The sequence below is a fragment of the Neltuma alba genome, unplaced genomic scaffold (genome assembly GCF_004799145.2).
Source record: "Neltuma alba isolate B1F8T4 unplaced genomic scaffold, ASM479914v2 tig00003671_pilon, whole genome shotgun sequence".
Classification (NCBI taxonomy): Eukaryota; Viridiplantae; Streptophyta; class Magnoliopsida; order Fabales; family Fabaceae; genus Neltuma; species Neltuma alba.
The window spans coordinates 6,830-26,927 of NW_021633379.1; the positions used below are offsets into that span (position 1 = coordinate 6,830).

The following is a 20,098-nucleotide window of genomic DNA, read 5'->3' on the forward strand; positions in this document are numbered from 1 at the left end:
TGCACTGTCAACTTTCAGATTCATCTAGAAAAAGAATTTAAGCTAGTTCCTTAGATAAAATTTAAATGGGCTAATAATTGTTCGTAATGTATCAAGATCAACTTTTGCATGAGAGAATAAATGAAATACAGAAAAAAAAGGGGGGAAAGTGAATAATGGATTTGAGTTCCCAGATGTCCAGCAGGAAAAACGGAAGGCAAAATACAGAAAAAACAAAGAGGGGAAAGTGAATAATGGATTTGAGTTCCCAGATGTCCAGCAGGAAAAATGGAAGGCACAAGCATAAAAGAAAAGGTGAATCCCATCTCCAGAAGCTTCATAGTTACAATAGCTTACTTTGACATAGAACGTCGAGTAGCTCTCACTTTCCTCCTCTTTCTATCTCTTTTCAAAAGCTGCAAGAAATTTAACCATGTTTTGATTTACATTTAGATGGTTTGCGATCACAGAATATGCAAGCTTACTTTGATTACGTCTTCTTCGGTTCATTCTTGCTCGTACAAAGATCCAAACAATATAAAGCAGCACAATAGAGGCAAGAATTGGCACAACTATGGTGACAACCTGTTAGTAATGTCTTGATCTTTCCTGAAAAGAAGTTTCCATGAAAAGTCCCTAAGAACATTAAATCTTAAAGCCTGGTATGATATACTGGTATCTTTTAAAATATGCATCCTTTCCTTCCATAGATGGAAAGAGAAGCCCCACCAGAAAGTTATCGTTTGAGGAGACGGAGATTAAAGAGAAACAGAGAGTTGAAAGCCGACTTAAAGAAGCAGAACCCAAATCTTCCCTTATCTCTATATCCTTCTAGGAAATGCATAAAAAAGAGAATAATTTTTCACGAGTTTTCAAATTACATCACAATTTCTCCATCAAACTTCATCACATGGCGATGGGACCAAATTTTCGCAGAATAATTTGACTGGCACGCACCTCGAGAGGCTGACGCTGTATAAGAAGGTGTTGGCGAGCCAACAGTTGCGGGATCATAAAACAGGTAATGTCATGATGCCTCCCTCGGATTCTCAGTGTAAGAGAATAAGAGACAGAAGATTTATTTGAACGCGTGAATTAAAAAAATTAATTAAATTAATTATTCACATTATTTTTTTTAAAATATTTTTGTTAATTAAGTACTCTTATATTAGTAACAATTATTATTATTACAAAAAATATTTTGAAAAAATTATAAAAAAGACGTTAAAATATAAAAATTACATATAGGAACCAGTTTATAGAAACTGCTGTCAAAACCTATGTTATTGTTGTCAAAACTCATATTAATACTACTATAGGTCTTTATTTATTATTATTTTTATTTCGATAATCTTTTTTTTAATTTTCCCAAATATTTTTTATAAAAAATAATAAATATAAAAAATAAAAGAAGTTAATATCAAAACAAAAATAAATCTAGCGGCTGTTAAAAGGAACGGAGAATCGGACTCCGCCATCTTTGACATCGAACAATTTGAGTACCATAGTTTCCCATTGCTCCCTTCTGATTTGGACACAACTTTGGGAGAAGAATTGAGGCATTCTTGAGGCAACTACGGCATTCGTCTTGCTTAAACCCACCGCTGCAGAGCCCAACCGCATCAACCCTGTCAGCATTTTGGCCATGAGAGATATTGACGAAGCCAGAGTTGCTGATTTTTGCGTTCGAATTGAGGCGCGAAGGAAGGATATGAAGGTTAGTTTGATTTGTGTTTCCTATTTGTGCAGTGACTTTTCGAATCGTAACAGTGGCTGTGTTGGAAATCGCGTGGGTCGAAGGCACTGAGAAAGGGAAGATGAGAAAGGAGAAAAAAGAGGGTAAAAGAAACTATATAAATTGCCATCTAGAGAGATGACTGGTGGGAAAAAAAAAAGTTGTCATAGCAACTTCAATGGAGAAATGTGTAGTTGCTTCTCTCTTGTAGAATTTTCCCGGGGACTTCGTAGGGATCGTCACCATCATTCACTGAGTGGTTTCTCGGCAGTGAAGTTTCTTTGAGCTTAGGGTGTCGAAGTTTCTAACTTCTTAATCATGTTTGCAGTCGTCTTCTTGCTCTGTTTTTCTGCAGAACAATTGTGGCGCAACGAATATACTGTTAAATTTAGTGTATATGGTTGATATTTTATTATTTTTTATGAAAATTCAAAATTGTGCATGTTTGTGGGTATATATAAAGAAATACAAAAATGAAATTAATACAAGATGAAAAAAAAAACCCGATAAGAAACGAAGTTGAGACTGGGGGATATTATTAGAAAAGGAGGAAATAGAAAAGCGTATCTCAAATCAAGAATAAAAGTTAAATCCTTCAGCTGTCAATTGCATATAGAGGAACCGCAAAAAATTTAGACTAAGTTTTAGTCTTTTAATTTTATACAAGATTTCAATTTAGACATTAAAGAATATTAAAGGAAACTTGGGTGCTAATATTTTGTTTAGATGAGATGAACTAACCAGTTTATTTTAGCTACTACCATAACACGAGAACTCAATATTCATCGATAGTTTGTATGAGCATCTCATTGACTTTAGCAGATTCAAATGGCCTTCCAACAAACAATAAATCTTTACTAAACATTTTCTATAACTCTGAATTGATGGATAAATGGGATGCAGATAGCTGGTGGAACGAATAACAATTGCCAGGTTTGTTGAAAACTAATGCTTGAAACAAGTGAGATTCTATTAAGCATGAGCATTCATACAAAAAGCGACAATTTCTGCAAGCCAACTAACCTTGAATAATCAGAATCAACGCTGTTTTTATCCGCATTGTTCCCATGATATGAAATTCTCTACTTACAATACAGAGAACTTTTGAACTAAAATACACTGCATCCTTTCCTGTTTATGCAATTTTAAAAACTCTATCGTTCTCTTTGGAAAAAAAAAAATTTAAGGCACTCAGTTATATTGGCAGCAATTATGATTGAGAGTATCACCTCTACAACTCAAATTAACGAGGATATATATCAGTTATTGAGGCCTCATTTACCGATAATGATTTTGAAGATTTACTATATCTGTAATCCCCGGATTGTCCGCCTGATAAACTTATGTCATTCATGAAAAATGCAGGTTTCATGGGTTCTTGAAGTGAGAAAGAGTGGCTGCTAAGCATAAGCACAAGGGAAGCCAAGGTTGGTCTGTCAGCAGCTTTTTCTTGAACACACAGTAAACCAATCTGAAGGCATCTCATTATTTCATTTCTTGAACCATCTTTTAACGTGGGATCTATAATGTTAGAGGCTATCCCTTTCCTCCAGCTTTTCCATGCCTGCAACAAATTGCTCAATTTTGGTAAGTGTTAGTCCGAAACTCTTAATTTATGTTTCATGCAGACCAATAAAGATTAATTTCCTAAACTCTTAAGAATTTCAAAGCCAAGGAGGAATAAATAGTGAAAAGCCTGAAAATATACCAAACTTGGTAGATGCTCTACATTCTCCATGTTATGAATGCCACCATTCTTCTGGCCACTCACAATCTCTAGAATTAGTACACCAAAACTAAAAACATCGGACTTTGTTGAGAATCTCCCATGTCTTGCATACTCTGGTGCCATATACCCACTACATGTCAAAGTAATCAAATACAATATGTAACACTTCTCTTGACTATCATATTCAAGTGTTTCTTTTGCTTGGTCTAGGACAATTAGAAACTAATTAAATATGACATGTTTTGATACTTACTAGGTCCCCACAACTCTGTTTGTATTGGCTTGGGTTTGATCAATAATAACTAGTCTTGCCATACCAAAATCTGATATTTTAGGATTCATCTCCATATCTAAGAGAATATTACTTGCTTTAAGGTCACGGTGAATAATTCGTTGTTGAGATTCTTCATGAAGGTAAAGAAGGCCTCGAGCAATTCCTTCTATAATTTTATAGCGTGTTTCCCATCTCAATTGTGCACGTCTAATTGGATCTATATCACAATCCAAGATATAATCAAATAAAGTAGAGTCAGGATATTTGCTCATTTATTCTTGCAACAAAGCGTAATGAATTTCATTTTCTATGCAGAAATAGAATGTCTAACTTACCAAATATAAAGTGATCAAGACTTTTATTAGGAAGAAGCTCATATACGAGAAGCCGTTCCTTTTGTTTCAAACAAAAACCGAGGAGTCTAACCAAATTTCGGTGTTGAAGCCTGACCATTACTTGCACTTCATTCTTAAATTCAATGTCTCCTTGCCCAGAATCCCCAGCCAACCTTTTTACTGCAATCTCTTTTCCACTGGAGAGTTTGCCCTGAAAGTTGGACAACAAGCATCAAAATTTGACCAGGGGTGCTGTGTTAGAAATACTGTGAGTTTTATATCTGTCTACCTTGTAAACTGGTCCAAATCCTCCTTGTCCAAGCTTGTTTTCATCAGAGAAGTTATTTGTAGCAACTTTGATGGTGTCAAATTCGAATTGTATTGACTCAGTAACATCAATTGAATCATGATCCCCAATCTCACCTGGGCAAAATGAGTTTAAGCCATTTCCTTAAGATGGTGTTGAATCAAAGCTGTAACTTCTACAGAACAAATGCCTTAAAAAAGTCACAAGAAATTTAATAAGTTTGTATTTGCTCGACCTTGTTAGGCCGTTAGCAATATTCCTACGTGTACTTACTTGGAAATTTCCTTCCTTGCCTTCTCACTCTTACACAGATCCAAACACAGATAAGCAACCCAACCAATGCAGAAGTTGGCACAACAATGGCAATGATGGTTTGTGATTCCTTTCCTGGAAAAAGAAAATCCCTGTTTATCAAGAGAGATAATGGAAAAGAATGTTGATTTTGAAGCCTCGCTCACCCTCTAGCTATCTGCTAAAAACAACCTATTCCTCCCAGCTGGAATGGGAAATCCCAAGAAAGGGGAAGTTTTGGAGGCTTAACTCCTAATGAAAGTACCTTCTGAGGATGTTGTATCTGCATATGGAGGAGGTGATGAAGATGTTGTGTTGGTGGATGGAAGTGATGGAGGCGTAAGCAGAGGAGGGGGAGGGGGAGACAATAGTGGTGACGGAGCTGATAAAGGTACATCAGCTGTAATTGCATAGAAGCGGCTACTTTCATATCTAAAGTTACAAATGGGTGTAACAACCCTACCACCCGGCCTGTCATTACAGCAAACTGGAATCTGTGAGATGGCCCAAAGCAAGCAGTTATTGCATTCTGACTCGTTCAGATTAGGTGTGCACTGAACAACAGCATATATATTTTGAAGGTCAGGTCCTTCTTCATTTCCTGCAGCAAACTTCAGACTGGAGTCACCAGATGCAGCTCTGCTACTTAGATTTCGCAGCAAACCAGTAAGGACCTGATTATACTGATTCCAACTTTTTGCAAAGTTTACGTTCCACATGTAGACTGTAACAATAGGATCCACCCGATTGCCTAGTATGGAAGTGTCTGAATAAGATAACATGCACTCATCGTACATCCCAAAAGCTTGCTTCTGATTTGGACATAGCTGTGGCAGCAGAACTGATGAATTTTTGAGGCAGCTACGGCAAAGTTCTGGCATAACATCTCCCCTGCATAACCCAACTGCATATATTGTATTTGGGTAACTACCATAAGAGAGATTGTAGAAGCCATAATCTATTTGTTTGTTGGAAGTGAGGTTTGATAAAAGGGTATTGAGGTTGGTCTGGTAGGTGCTACTTGCTGTTTTGCTGCTGCTGCAATAATGGTATCGTAATTCTGGCTGGCTGATGGCTTCATATAAAAATTGAGTGATAAGAACACAGAGAAATTGAAGCAATGCTAAATAAGCTCTGGCCATTGAACTTTGTCAAGGTGTTATAGCATTCGGAGAAGGTTTGAAGTCTAAAGCCTTCAGCTCTGCTTCATGGGTTTCTTATCCCGTTTCGCTCTGTGAGGTTGTTGTTGTAAAGTACTCATCAATCTCATTAATAATATCAATATCATCCACAGAGTTGACTTGACTTAGATATGGGTAAATTTCAAAGTCAGCTTTATCGTCTTTGAAATTTGTCACGCGTAAATGGTCTTTTCTTATTAGAGCCACATTTTTGAGATTTTCTGATGCCAAGGTACAATTTTTCTATGACTCTGTCTTACTGCAGCGCCAATCATCAGCATCATAACACACTATTTAACAAGTCATAAATGTTCTACTCCGGTCCTAAATACAAAACCTATTTTGTAGTGTAATTTACACTATAAAATGAGTTTTATATTTAAGACCAGAAGAGTATAATTTATTTATCAAACTCGAGATAAAAGATATTAAAAGGGGGACAGAAAGTACGTAGTTTTTGGGTCAACAATCTATTAATGGGTATTATTGACTATTGTAGATTGACTTCTCTAGTTGTCCGTCATCCCCAAAGTGCAGGTTGTGAAAGTGAATATTGGAATATCCAGGCTGCAGGGAACCTTCCCTGCGTAATAACGTCTATAAAACGAAAAATTTTGGTGCGCCGTCGGTAAAATTTCTTCAACGCAGGGCAGGCATTTTCATATAAATTTTACCAATAAACATCTTTTGCACTCTAAAAAATGAATTTATATAATATATATTAATAAGGAATACATACAAATACAAAAATGACAAACATATATATTTCACAGACGTTTCTAGTTTTTAAATGTATAAATATAGGGTTAGTAGACGCAATATTGCCAATAAGACGGATTGGTAAAATTGAAAGATGATTTTCTATGTAAGTAAATGAAAGGATGAAGGTTCATAGTTCATAATACCTTTTTCTTTAATATAAAATCTATTTAATTAATTTAGATAAATTAAGTAAACAAGTTAACTTAGTTATTTGTCAAAAAAATAAGTTGTTTACTTAAAATACCCTCTTAAATCATCTGGATTGAAACTACTTGCAAACTCTTTTAACATGTGAAATTAGTAGAGACATTTTTTTAAAAATGACAAGTATGAAGAACAAAATAGTTAAGATGAAATCCTCTTATTCTATTAAAAAAAATCCTGTTTCATTAGTAGTATTTTATATATATATATATATCTGTGTGTGTGTGTATAAGTAATACTCTGTTTTATTCTTAATATGCGTGCTATTAAATAAATTTGATAAGTATAGAAAATAAAATAGATTAAGAACTCATGTTTAGAACTAATTCCAATTTCAATAACCTCGTGTGCCCGATTTCCAGGGACGAAAGTAATATATGTTAATCGACCACTCGGAATCCTCTTATTCTATAAAAAATACTCTGTTTCATTAGTAGGATGTTATATATGTATATATGTATAAGCAAAATACTCTGTTTTATTCTTAATATACGTACTATTGAATAAATTTGAATAAATTAAAAAAACAATTGTATAAAAAAAATTAAATAAATTAGTTAACTATAACAAATGTAACATAATCTCTTTAAAATACCTCTCAACAATATAACATTATATATCAGTTTGTAAATTAAATTTTATAGACATATATTTAGGACTAAATTTAACTTTTTAATTAGATCTTATAGCAACTGTAATATTTTGAAAAGCATGACCTGAATGCTTTGCCAGGGAAGGAGCCAGTCGACACAGGAGAACTCAATATCTATCGATAGTCTGTATGAGCACTTCATTGACTTTGGCAGATTCAAATGGCCTTACAACAAATAATAAATCTTTACTAAATGTTTTCTATAACTCTGAATTGCTGGACAAATGGGACGCAGATAGCTTGTGGAACGAATAACAATTGCTAGGTTTGTTGAAAATTAATGCTTGAAACAAGTAAGATTCTATTAAGCATAAGCATTCATACAAAAAGCGACAATTTCTGCAAGTCAACTAACCTTGAATAACCAGAATCAATGCTGTTTTTATCCGCATTGTTCCCATGATATGAAATTCTCTACTTACAATACAGAAAACTTTTGAACTAAAATACATTGCATCCTTTCCTGTTTATGCAATTCAAAAAGCTCTATCATTCTCTTTTTTTTTTGGGGGGGGGGGTTTAATGCACTCAGTTATATTGGCAGCAATTATGATTGAGAGTATCACCTCTACAAGTCAAATTACCGGGGATATATATCAGTTATTGAAGCCTCATTTATTGATAATGATTTTGCAGATTTATTATATCTGTAATCCCCAGATTGTCTGTCTGATAAACTTGTGTCATTCATAAAAAATGCAGGTTTCATGGGTTCGTGAAGTGAGAAAGAGTGGCTGCTCAGCATAAGCACAAGGGAAGCCAGGGGTGGTCTCTCAGCAGCTTTTTCTTGAACACACAGTAAACCAATGTGAAGGCATCTCATTATTTCATTTCTTGAACCACTTTTTAACATGGGATCTATAATCTTAGAGGCTATCCCTTTCCTCCAGCTTTTCCATGCCTGCAACAAATTGCTCAATTTTGGTAAGTATTAGTTCGAAACTTCTATGTTTCATGCAGACCAATAAAGATTAATTTCCTAAACTCTTAAGAATTTCAAAGCCAAGGAGGAATAAATAGTGAAAAGCCTGAAAATGTACCAAACTTGGTAGATGCTCTACATTCTCCATGTTATGAATGCCACCATTCTTCTGGCCACTCACAATCTCTAGAATTAGTACACCAAAACTAAAAACATCGGACTTTGTTGAGAATCTCCCATGTCTTGCATACTCTGGTGCCATATACCCACTACATGTCAAAGTAATCAAATACAATATGTAACACTTCTCTTGACTATCATATTCAAGTGTTTCTTTTGCTTGGTCTAGGACAATTAGAAACTAATTAAATATGACATGTTTTGATACTTACTAGGTCCCCACAACTCTATTTGTATTGGCTTGGGTTTGATCAATAATAACTAGTCTTGCGATACCAAAATCTGATATTTTAAGATTCATCTCCGTATCTAAGAGAATATTACTTGCTTTAAGGTCACGATGAATAATTCGTTGTTGAGATTCTTCATGAAGGTAAAGAAGGCCTCGAGCAATTCCTTCTATAATTTTATAGCGTGTTTCCCATCTCAATTGTGCACGTCTAATTGGATTTATATCACAATGCAAGATATAATCAAATAAAGTAGAGTCAGGATATTTGCTCATTTATTCTTGCAACAAAGCGTAATGAATTTCATTTTCTATGCAGAAATAGAATGTCTAACTTACCAAATATAAAGTGATCAAGACTTTTATTAGGAAGAAGCTCATATACTAGAAGCCGTTCCTTTTCTTTCAAACAAAAACCGAGGAGTCTAACCAAATTTCGGTGTTGAAGCTTGACCATTACTTGTACTTCATTCTTAAATTCAACGTCCCCTTGCCCAGAATTCGTAGACAACCTTTTTACAGCAACCTCTTTTCCACTGGAGAGCTTGCCCTGAAAATTGAACAACAAGTATCAAAATTTGACCGGGGGTGCTATGTTCATAATACTGAGTGTTATATCTATCTACCTCGTAAACTGGTCCAAATCCTCCTTGTCCAAGCTTGTTTTCATCAGAGAAGTTATTTGTAGCAACTTTGATGGTGTCAAATTCGAACTGTATTGACTCAGTGACGTCAATTGAATCATCAGCGTCAATCTCACCTGGGCAAAATATGTTTATAAGCCATTACCTTAGATGGTGTTTAATCAAAGATGTAAGTTCTACCGAACAAAGGCCTTGAAAAAGCCACAAGAAATTTAATAAATTTTGACTTCGCTCAACATTGTCAGGCTGTTAGCAATATGTCAACGTGTACTTACTTGGTAATTTTCTTCCTTGGTTTCTCACTCTCACACAAATCCAAACACAGATAAGCAACACAACAAATGCAGAAGTTGGCACAACAATGGCAATGACAGTTTGTGATTTCTTTCCTGGAAAAATAAAATCCCCGTTCATTAAGAGAGATAATAGAAAAGAATGTTGATTTTGAAGCCTTACTTATCTGCTAAAAACCACCCGTTCCTCCCAGCTAGAATGTGAAATCTCAACAAAGGGGAAGTTTTGGGGGCTTAAATGTTAATGAAAGTACCTTCTGAGGATGTTGTATCTGCATATGGAGGAGGTGATGAAGATGTTGTGTTGGTGGATGGAAGTGATGGAGGTGTAAGCAGAGGAGGGAGAGGGGGAGACGGTAGCGGTGACGGAGCTGATAAGGGTACATCAGCTGTAATTGCATAGAAGCGGCTACTTTCATATCTAAAGTTACAAATGGGTGTAATAACCCTACCTCCTGGCCTATCCTTACAGCAATCTGGAATTTTTGAGATGGCCCAAAGCAGGCAGGCATTGCATTCTGACTCGTTCAAATTAGGTGTGCACTGAACAACAGCATATATATGTTGAAGGTCAGGTCCTTCTTCATTTCCTGCAGCAAACTTCAGACTGGAGTCACCAGATGCAGCTCTGCTACTTAGATTTCGCAGCAAACCAGTAAGGACCTGATTATACTGATTCCAACTTTTCGCAGAGTTTACGTTCCACATGTAGACTGTAACAGTAAGATCCACCCGATTGCCTACTATGGAAGTGTCTGAATAAGATAACATGCACTCATCGTACATCCCAAAAGCTTGCTTCTGATTTGGACATAGCTGTGGCAGCAGAACTGATGAATTTTTGAGGCAGCCACGGCAAAAGTCTGGCATAACATCTCCCCTGCATAACCCAACTGCATATATTGTATTTGGGTAACTACCATAAGAGAGATTGTAGAAGCCATAATCTATTTGTTTGTTGGAAGTGAGGTTTGATAAAAGGGTATTGAGGTTGTTCTGGTAGGTGCTATTTGCTGTGTTGCTGCTGTTGCTACAATAATAATCCTGAAATTCTGGTTGGCTGCTGGCTCCACATAATAATTGAGTGATAAGTACAAAGAGAAATTGAAGCAATGCTAAATAAGCTCCAGCCATTGAACTTTGTCGGGGTATTATAGCATTCAGGGAAGGTTTAAAGTCTAAAGCCTTCAGCTCTGTTTCGTACGTTTCTTATTTTGTTTTGCTCTGTGAGGTTTTTGTTGTAAAGTACTCATCCCCAGAGTTGACTTGACTTAATTATGGGTAAATTTCAAAGGTAGATTTATTGTCTTTGAAAGTTGTTGTCTTTGAAATTTGTCACGCGTTAATGGTCTTTTCTTATTAGAGCCACATTTTGACATTTTCTGATGCCAAGATACAATTTTTCAATGACTCTGTCTTACTGCAGCGCCAACCATTAGCATCATAACACACTTATTTCCAAGTCATAAATGTTATAATTTATTCTTCAAACTCGAAATAAAGAATATTAAAAGGGGGACAAAAAGTACCTATTTCTTGGTTCAACAATCTATTAATGGGTATTATTGACTGTGGTAGATTGACTTCTCTAGTTCTCTGTCATCCCTAAATTGCAGGTTGTGAAAGTGAATATTGAAATATGCAGGCTGCAGGGAACCTTCCCTGCGTAATGACGTCTATAAAACGAAAAATTTTGGTGCACCGTCAATAAAATTTCTTCAACGCAGGGCAGGCATTTTCATATAAGTTTGACCAGTCAAGATCTTTCATACTCTAAAAAATGAATTTATATAATATATATTAATAAGGAATATATACAAATACAAAAATGACATCTATATATTTCACAGACATTTCTATTTTTTAAAATGTATAAATAAAGAGCTGGTAGACACAATATTGCAAATAAGACGGATTGGTAAAATTGAAAGATGAGTTTCAACGTAAGTAGATGAATGGATGAAGGTTCACAGTTCATACTACCTTTTTCTTTAATATAAAATATGTTTAATTAATTTAGGTAAATTAAGTAAACAAGTTAAATTAGTTATTTGTCAAAAAAAATATATGTTATTTCCTTAAAATATCTTCTTAAATTATCTGGATTGAAACTACTTGCAAACTTTTTTAACATGTGTAATTAGTAGATATATTTTAAAAAATGATAAGTATGAAAAATAAAATAGATTAAGATTTCATATTATGAACCAATTTCAATTTCAACCACCTCTTATGCTAGATTGCTAGGGACCGAAAGTAATATATGTTAATCGGCTACTCGGAATCCTCTTATTCTGTAAAAAATACTCTGTTTCATTAGTAGGATATTATATATGTATAAGTAAAATACTCTGTTTTATTCTTAATATAAGTACTATTGAATAAATTTGAATGACTTAAAAAAATTAATTGTATGAAAATTAATTAATTATAACAAGTGTCACATAATCTCTTTAAAATACCTCTCAACAATATTAAATTATATATCAGTTTATAAGTTAAGTTTTATAGTCATATATTTAGGGCCAAATTTAACTTTCCAACTAGATTTTATGGCAACTGTAATATTTTGAAAAGCATGTCATGAATACTTTATCATTGAAAGACTTGCTGGGCATTTGCTGGGGCTACATCTATCATCGGTCATCTCTTTCGGGTATAAATTAAAGTGTCATCAGCACACGTTGCCCTTTATATCTTCAGTAACCTCTTCAGCTTTTATTGTTAGTTTAGCTCACGAGTACATGAGAGTATGACTCATTCTATGAAAATCCCCATTTCCCCATTTGCAAGCGAACTGATTTAATGTAATTGGTCTCCCCTCTTGGCCCACTCTTAAAGGATTGTAGTGAAAACTTCTGCACTAATATTTTGGTTAGCTGAGATGAGATTTTAACTACTACTATTTCCGGTTTTTAATATAAAAACTAATATGACATTCAATTTAGTTTTAAATATAAGACCATCATTTTACTCTTTCTCTTATATTTATCCATTTTTTTTTCAAAATAATCCTTATAATACTTACACATGTTAGAGTTTTTATCAAATACTAATTCTAGCTAATACACATGATTAGTAAGAATATTTTTTAAAAAATAACACATATTATTACAAATAACTAAATTAATTTTGTTAATTTAATCAAATTGGTTAACTAGCTCTTATATTAAAGATAAGAAATAATACTATAACACAAGGGAACTCAATGTCTCGTATGGGCTTTTCATTGACTTTGGCAGGTTCAACTGGCCTTCCAACAAACAATAAATCTCTACTAAACATTAGCTACAGTTCTGAATTGATGTATAAATGGGATGCAGATAGCTCGTGGAACAAACACCATTGGAAATCAATGCTTGAAACAAGTGAGATGAGTAGGTTGCTGAGATGACACAGAGGTAGATTTTTCAGAAGACTCTGTGTTTCTTATTAATCAGAATCACTACTGTTTTTATCCGTATTGGTCCCATGATGTGACATTCCCTACTTACAATACAGAGAACTTCCGAATTAAAATACATTGCAATTGTTTTCCTGTTTATGCAATTCAAAAAATTCTATCATTTTCTTCAACAAAAAAAGCACTTAGTTATATTGGCAGAATAACTCATACGCTAGCAATTATGATCAAGAGTGTCACCTCTACAGCTCAAGTTATCGAGGATATATATCAGTTATTGAGGCCTCATTCACTGATAATGATTCTGCAGATTTACTATTTTTCTTGCTGGAGCTTGTTGACACAGCTCTGTAATCCCTTGAGTTTCTGCCAGATAAACTTGTGTCATTCATAAAAAATGCAGGTTTCATGGGTTCTTGAAGTGAGAAGGAGTGGCTGCTGAGCATAAGCACAAGGGAAGCCAAGGTTGGTCTGTCTGCAGCTTTTTCTTGAACACATAGTAAACCAATGTGAAGGCATCTCATTATTTCATTTCTTGAACCATCTCTTAACGTGGGATCTATAATGTTAGAGGCTTTGCCTTTCCTCCAGCTTTTCCATGCCTGCAACAAATTGCTCAATTTTGGTAAGTATTAGTCCGAAACTTTTAATTTATGTTTCATGCAGACCAATAATGACTAATTTCCTAAACTCTTTCAAAGCCAAGGAGGATAAATAGTGAAAAGGCTGAAAACGTACCAAACTTGGTAGATGCTCTACATTCTCCAAATTATGAAAGCCACCATTCTTCTGGCCACTCACAATCTCTAGAATCAATACACCAAAACTGAAGACATCAGACTTTGTTGAGAATCTTCCATGTCTTGCATACTCTGGCGCCATATACCCACTGCATGTCAAAGTAATCAAATACAGTATGTAACATTTCTCTTGACTGTCATATTCAAGTTTTCTTCTGTTTGGTCTAGGACAGTTAGAAACTAATTAGACATGCCATGTTTTGATACTTACTAGGTTCCCGCAACTCTGTCTGTGTTGGCTTGAGTTTGATCTGTAACAAATAATCTTGCCATGCCAAAATCTGAAATCTTAGGATTCATATCCGCATCTAAGAGAATATTACTTGTTTTAAGATCACGATGAACAATTCGTTGTTGAGATTCTTCATGAAGGTAAAGAAGGCCACTTGCAATTCCTCCAATAATTTTGTAACGTGTTTTCCATCTTAGTTGTGCACGTCTAATAGGATCTATATCTCAATCCAAGACATAATCATATAAAGTAGAGTCAGAGTATTTACTCATTTATTTTTGCAACATAGGGTAATGAATTTCATTTTTCATGTAGAAATAGAATGTCTAACTTACCAAATAAAAAGTGATCGAGACTTTTATTAGGAAGAAGCTCATATACTAGAAGTCGTTCCTTTTGTTTCAAACAAAAACCAAGGAGTCTAACTAAATTTCGGTGTTGAAGCCTGACCATTAATTGTACTTCATTCTTAAATTCAATATCCCCTTGTCCAGAATTACTAGACAACCTTTTTACTGCTATCTCTTTCCCTTCGAAGAGCATGCCCTGAAAGTTGGACAACAAGTATCAAGATTTGACCACGGGTGCTGTGTTCATAATTTTGTGAGTGTTGTATCTGTCTACCTTGTAAACTGGTCCAAATCCTCCTTGTCCAAGCTTGTTTTCATCAGAGAAGTTATTTGTAGCAACTTTGATGGTGTCAAATTCAAATTGTATTGACTCCTCAGTAAGTTCGGTTGAATCATCTGCTTCAGTCTCACCAAGGCAAAATGAGTTTAAGCCATTTCGTTTGCTGGTATTTAATTAAGCTGTAAGTAAGTTCTGCAGAACAGACTCCTTAGAAAAGTGACAAGAAATTTAATAAATTCTCACTTTGCTCAACTTTGTCATGCTGTTAGCAATAATTCAGTCGTGTACTTACTTGGAGATTTCCTTCCTTGCTTTCTCACTCTTACACAGATCCAAGCAAAGATAAGCAGCATAACCATTGCAGAAGTTGACACAACAAGGGCAATGATAGTTTGTGATTTCTTTCCTGGAAAAAGAAAATCCCTGTTCATTAAGAGAGATAATAGAAAAGAATGTTGATTTTGAAGCCTTATCCTCTAGTCATCTGCTAAAAACGACCTATTCCTCCCAGATGGAATGGGAAATCCCAACAAAGGGGAAGTTTTGGATGTTTAACTGCTACTGAAAGTACCTTTCGAGGATCTTGTGGCGGCAGATGGAGGAGGTGATGAAAAGGTTGTGTTGGTGGATGGGGGAGGAGACAGTAGGGTCGGCGGAGCTGAAAAAGTTACATCAGCTGTAATTGCATAGAAGCGGCCACTTTCATATCTTAAGTTACAATTGGGTACAATAACTCTACCACCTAGCCTATCTTTACCGCGCTCTGGAATTTTTGAGATGGCCCAAAGCAAGCAGCTTTTGCATTCTGACTCGCTCAAATTAGGCGTGCACTGAACAACAGCATATATGGTTTGAAGGTTAGGTCCTTCTTCATGTCCTGCAGCAAATTTTAGACTGGAGTCACCAGAAGCAGCTATGCTACTTAAAGTCCGCAGCAAACTCATAAGAACCTGATTGTACTGATTCCAATTTCTTGCCAAGTGTTCGTCCCACATATAGAAGACTACCGCGTTGTCTAATATTGAAGTGTTTGAGTAAGATAACATGCACTCGTCTAACATCCCAAAAGCTTGCTTCTGATCTGGACAAAGCTGTGGCAGCAGGAATGATGAAATTTTGAGGCAGCTACGGCAAAAGTCTGGCGTAACATCTCCCCTGCATAACCCAACTCAATAGACCGTGTTTGGGTAATTACCATAAGATAGATTGTAAAAGCCATAATCTATTTGTTTGTTGGAAGTGAGATTTGATAAAAGGGTATTGCGGTTGGTCTGGTAGGTGCTATTTGCTGTTTTGCTGCTGTTATTGCAATAATACTTTTGTAATTCTGGCTGGCTGGTGGCTTCATATAATTGACTTGTAAGAACACACAGAAATTGAAGCAATGCTAAATAAGCTCTAACCATTGAAATTTGTCAGAGTATTGTAGCATTCTGGGAAGGTTTAAAGTTTAAACTCTGCAGATCTGTTCCATAGATTTCTTAGCTTGTTTCACTCTGTGACATTTTCTGATGGCAAAACACGGTTTTCTTTTCCATGACTGTCTTACTGCATAAAATGTCCCGGTCAAGCAAGAAGCGGCGTGTGCGTGTCTAATCATCTCAATCTTTACACTGTAACACGCTATTTAACAAAAACATTTTTTTTTCATGGATGAAATTAAGGGTGCGTTTGGATTGTAGAAGGGGCAGGGGAGGGATATTTAACAATGCTTTGTTTGGTTTCTGGGAGGTGGTGAATTTACCATCAAACCCTTAAATATTTTATTTTACACTTCCATGCTATATAAATTAATCTACAGCTTAGTTCAAAGTGTGTAATTTATAAAATTCACTCTTATTTTAACATGTTATAATAAAATTTTTAATCTCTAATTGATATAATAATATATTTAAAAAAATCAAATTAACAAATTTCGTTCATCTTTACCAAGTGCTTTATTAATAATCAAATTAAAAAATCAAGTGATTTATCATCTTCAACACTTTTACCATGAAAGCATATGAAGTGAAGCATTTGAGTATTTATTTTATTTTTTCCTCCAATGACATTTATAGAGTATCATAAAGTCCATGCCGTAAATTAGTCAATACATTTGGCTTCTCCCTAAAAACTCTCAATTTGATAGTAACCAAAATAAAGATAGAGGAGGAGAGGAAAGGAGAAATTCCGGCTCCCATTTGTTCCAAAGTTTCTAACCAAACAAGGAGAGGAAATAATTTCCTGAGAAAAATGATACTGAAGTCTCATTGAACACAAAATACTATAAAAAGATCTCAAAAAACTTAGTAATGAACCTAAAGTTTCAAATAGACTTAAGTGCAATTTAATAAAGTGTCAAAGTTACTAAAAGTTGCCCTATTTTTTAATTTGAAAATTGACACTCTATATACAGAAAGCAAGAGAAAAAAAAAAAAAAAATCTAAACTTCATTATATTTCTTCCCCATTCCGATATGAAAATCTCATCCACTCTACTCATGTGTCAATCATTAGCAAAAATCGCTCGTATTTTTTGTTTGGTGTGTGTTTGGTCATTTAAATTAGAGTTTTATTATGGATAGGCAAGGTGATGATGGGTGTTTTGTTTCTAGGTATATTGTAGGTGGGTTGAAGGTGAGCTTGCTCTGTGTGGGCATAATTCAATGAGAATTAATGAGAAAGATGAAAGTTAGTGTGGCTAGAAACCTTTATTACAAACTAGAAAAATATGCTTTCAGTATGGGTTGCGATAGTTGTCAATATAGCTTTTTAACTTGTCAATGATAACTATGCTATACAGGTTTACATTAATTGGTTTTTTTTTAAAATTTTAACACAAATTCTATGCCCTTAACTCATTGGTAGGGGTTTACAAAAGGAGGAATAAGAGGTAATGAAGAAAGATAAGCAGCCACGTGAGGCAAAAGAAGAAAAATGGAGAAAAATAGCCACTTTGAACATAGACAAATGATGGCAAAAGAATTTCTTTTTTTTTTTTTGGGTAAATAGAAGTGACATGAATTTTTTTTGTAATGTTACAATACACACCAACAGCTAGCCTGATATTGGATATCTACAATTTTGTGTTTTTTCAATGGGTTATGAAATTAGTGTAATTATATGTATATAAATTTATAAATAAAAATTATCTGTATATTACATTCTAATGCATAATTAATTGTCATTATCTGTACCCTTCATTGTCAATATACCCTTCATCACTTCTTACTCGTTGCACTATTAGTTGTTAATTAATACTGATATAAATTTGAAAAAAAATGTGATTTTACATTACATAATATTGTACAATGTCATACAGTGTTACTAATTCCTCAAAACTAATTCATGTTTTTATAATGTGATATAGAATCGTTATTAAAAGTCAATCATCACTAATATAAAATTATGAAATCATTTATCATTAATGACACATTCACTTGTTGCTGGTGACATTATATTTATCAATGACATCATTGTGAATCCTCTTAAGTTTTGAAGAAAATGTCATTTAATTAACATAAATTTTAGTAATATATTCTGATTATTATGTGATATAAGATGATATAATAATTCTATTTTAAATGAAATATAATAGAATTGCAAATGTGAGTCAATGTTCCTTGTGTTAATTGTCAATATCCGTATCTTAACTTGTTAATAATGATACTATAACTTGACAATTTTTCTGCTAATATATTAAAAATAAACAATATAACCCCAAGAGGACATGAACATCACAAGAATTATTTTGAAAAAAATTCAATATGTTAGGATCAAGTAGTTCTTATCATAAACCACAGCAAGCAAAGTAACTTAGGCCAGCAAAAAAAAAAAAAAACTCATGTATCAATATAGATATTATATAACTTGACCTCACATTTTTTTAAAAATTTATATCAGTAAATAAATTAACAACTGATAGAGCAATCATCAACAAGTCATACTGAAACTGTAAACAAGTGAATATGTTGTTCATGACAAGTAATTTCATAATTTCATCTAAGTGATTATTAACTTTTAATAACAATTTTATATTACATTATAACCGGAATGTATTAATTGAAAAGAACTGATGATATTATACGATGTCGTATGATATTATATAACTTGAAATCACATTTTTTCAAATTTATATTAGGACATAAATTGAAAACTAATACTGTAATGAGTGACAAGTGATAAAAGATGTATTGATAATGAAGGGTACAAACAATGACAACTAATTATGCATCAGAATGTAATATATAGTCAACTTTTATTTACAACATCATACATATATTTTATTTACAACTTCATACATATATAATTACACTAATTTCACAATTCACTAAAAAAAATACAATTTCATGTATCTAATATCAAACTATTGTGTGACATTTACCAAAAAAAAATTATGTCACTTCTATTTACAAAAAAAAAAAAATTCTTTTGCCATCATTTGTGTAGATTCAAAGTGGCTGTTGTTTTTTTTTGTTGCTATTTTTCTTCTTTTGCCTCATGTGGCTACTCACTCTACTTCATTGCCTCCTCTTCCTCCGTTTATAATGTCCACCAATGAGTCAAGAGCATAGAAAGTCATGGCTCTTGTGTCAAAAATTTAACAAAACCAGTTAATATAAATTTGCACAACACATTTATCACTGAGAAGAGTTATATTAATAACTATCGCAACTTATATTGACAGCATATTTTTCTATTTTGCAGTAACAGTTTCTAGCCACACTAACTTTTATATTTCACATCAATTTTCATTGAACCATGCCTAGACAAAGCAAGTCTACCTTCAACCCCCACAATATGCTTAGAAACAAAACACCGATCATCACCTTATCTACTCATAATAAAATCTCAACTTAAATGACCAAACACACATCAACTAAAAATATAAGCAATTTTTGCCAATAGTTGACATGAATGGAGTGGATGAGATTTTCATATATGAATTGGAAAAGAAACATAATTAAGTTTGGACTTTTCTCGTCTTCCTACATATAGTGTCAATTTTCAGATTGAAAAATAAGGCAATTTTCAATAGCGTTGAGTGCACCTAACTCGGGGTAGAGATGTCTTTTCACACCTCACTAAATTGATTTCAGATTCATTATCAAGTTTTTGAGGATTTTTTACAATATTTTATATTCAATGAGACCCTAGTGTCGTTCTTTCTACTTTTCCTCTCGCACCCTCTTCTCAAACCCATCACAGCTACCGGAGACTAACGAGTATTGAGACATCTGGTGGTCAATCTTCTACTTCAGGGAAGGTTAAATGCGACAGAAGCTGTTGAAGACCGACTCCATTGTTGAAGACCCTGAATTACGGTACGCCCGACGTA

The 20,098-nt window shown here is 34.1% G+C and overlaps 3 protein-coding genes across 7 annotated transcripts in view; all 3 read right to left on the reverse strand.

The window, feature by feature from the left end:
- Nucleotides 1-359: 359 nt before the first annotated feature.
- LOC114742166 (uncharacterized) overlaps nucleotides 360-20,098 on the reverse strand; it is a 37,737-nt gene continuing 17,998 nt past the window's right edge. Inside the window, exon 3 of the mRNA XM_028930432.1 lies at nucleotides 360-395. The gene's annotated coding sequence lies outside the window, so the exon portion shown is untranslated. The remainder of the gene's footprint in view (nucleotides 396-20,098) is intronic.
- Nucleotides 2,653-11,009, reverse strand: LOC114742162 (uncharacterized). The gene is made up of 14 exons (XM_028930423.1): nucleotides 9,972-11,009; nucleotides 9,700-9,813; nucleotides 9,407-9,540; nucleotides 9,120-9,330; nucleotides 8,764-9,001; nucleotides 8,490-8,640; nucleotides 8,034-8,350; nucleotides 4,916-5,796; nucleotides 4,633-4,746; nucleotides 4,342-4,475; nucleotides 4,053-4,263; nucleotides 3,697-3,934; nucleotides 3,423-3,573; nucleotides 2,653-3,278 (listed from the first exon to the last, which is right to left on the reverse strand). Exons 1-14 carry the CDS (start codon nucleotides 10,849-10,851, stop codon nucleotides 2,958-2,960), a joined length of 4,095 nt encoding a protein of 1,364 aa, XP_028786256.1. The 5' UTR covers nucleotides 10,852-11,009; the 3' UTR covers nucleotides 2,653-2,957.
- LOC114742165 (cysteine-rich receptor-like protein kinase 10) lies at nucleotides 13,124-15,899 on the reverse strand. Of its 5 annotated transcripts, none has more exons than XM_028930430.1 (8): nucleotides 15,733-15,899; nucleotides 15,354-15,659; nucleotides 15,075-15,188; nucleotides 14,777-14,898; nucleotides 14,488-14,698; nucleotides 14,132-14,369; nucleotides 13,859-14,009; nucleotides 13,124-13,722 (listed from the first exon to the last, which is right to left on the reverse strand). In XM_028930430.1, the coding sequence occupies exons 3-8, from the start codon at nucleotides 15,139-15,141 to the stop codon at nucleotides 13,375-13,377; spliced, it is 1,137 nt and encodes a 378-aa protein (XP_028786263.1). In that variant the 5' UTR covers nucleotides 15,142-15,188; nucleotides 15,354-15,659; nucleotides 15,733-15,899; the 3' UTR covers nucleotides 13,124-13,374. The 5 variants fall into 5 exon arrangements, with proteins under 5 accessions (XP_028786263.1, XP_028786260.1, XP_028786259.1 ...); XM_028930427.1 differs by having other exon boundaries at nucleotides 15,354-15,440; nucleotides 15,540-15,899; XM_028930426.1 differs by having other exon boundaries at nucleotides 15,354-15,440; nucleotides 15,525-15,899.

Bases quoted from the DNA above. Each gene is read 5' to 3' on its own strand.
- LOC114742162 (XM_028930423.1), bottom strand. From the start codon at position 10,851: ATGGCTGGAGCTTATTTAGCATTGCTTCAATTTCTCTTTGTACTTATC. The intron at 4,747-4,915 runs GTACTTTCATTA...TTCTTTTTCCAG, and splicing joins AGATACAACATCCTCAGAAG to GAAAGGAATCACAAACCATC. The intron at 3,574-3,696 runs GTAAGTATCAAA...TTTGACATGTAG, and splicing joins AACAGAGTTGTGGGGACCTA to TGGGTATATGGCACCAGAGT.
- LOC114742165 (XM_028930426.1), bottom strand. From the start codon at position 15,843: ATGTTAGACGAGTGCATGTTATCTTACTCAAACACTTCAATATTAGAC. The intron at 14,699-14,776 runs GTAGACAGATAC...TCCAACTTTCAG, and splicing joins GATTTGGACCAGTTTACAAG to GGCATGCTCTTCGAAGGGAA. The intron at 14,370-14,487 runs GTAAGTTAGACA...ATTGAGATATAG, and splicing joins TCTCGATCACTTTTTATTTG to ATCCTATTAGACGTGCACAA.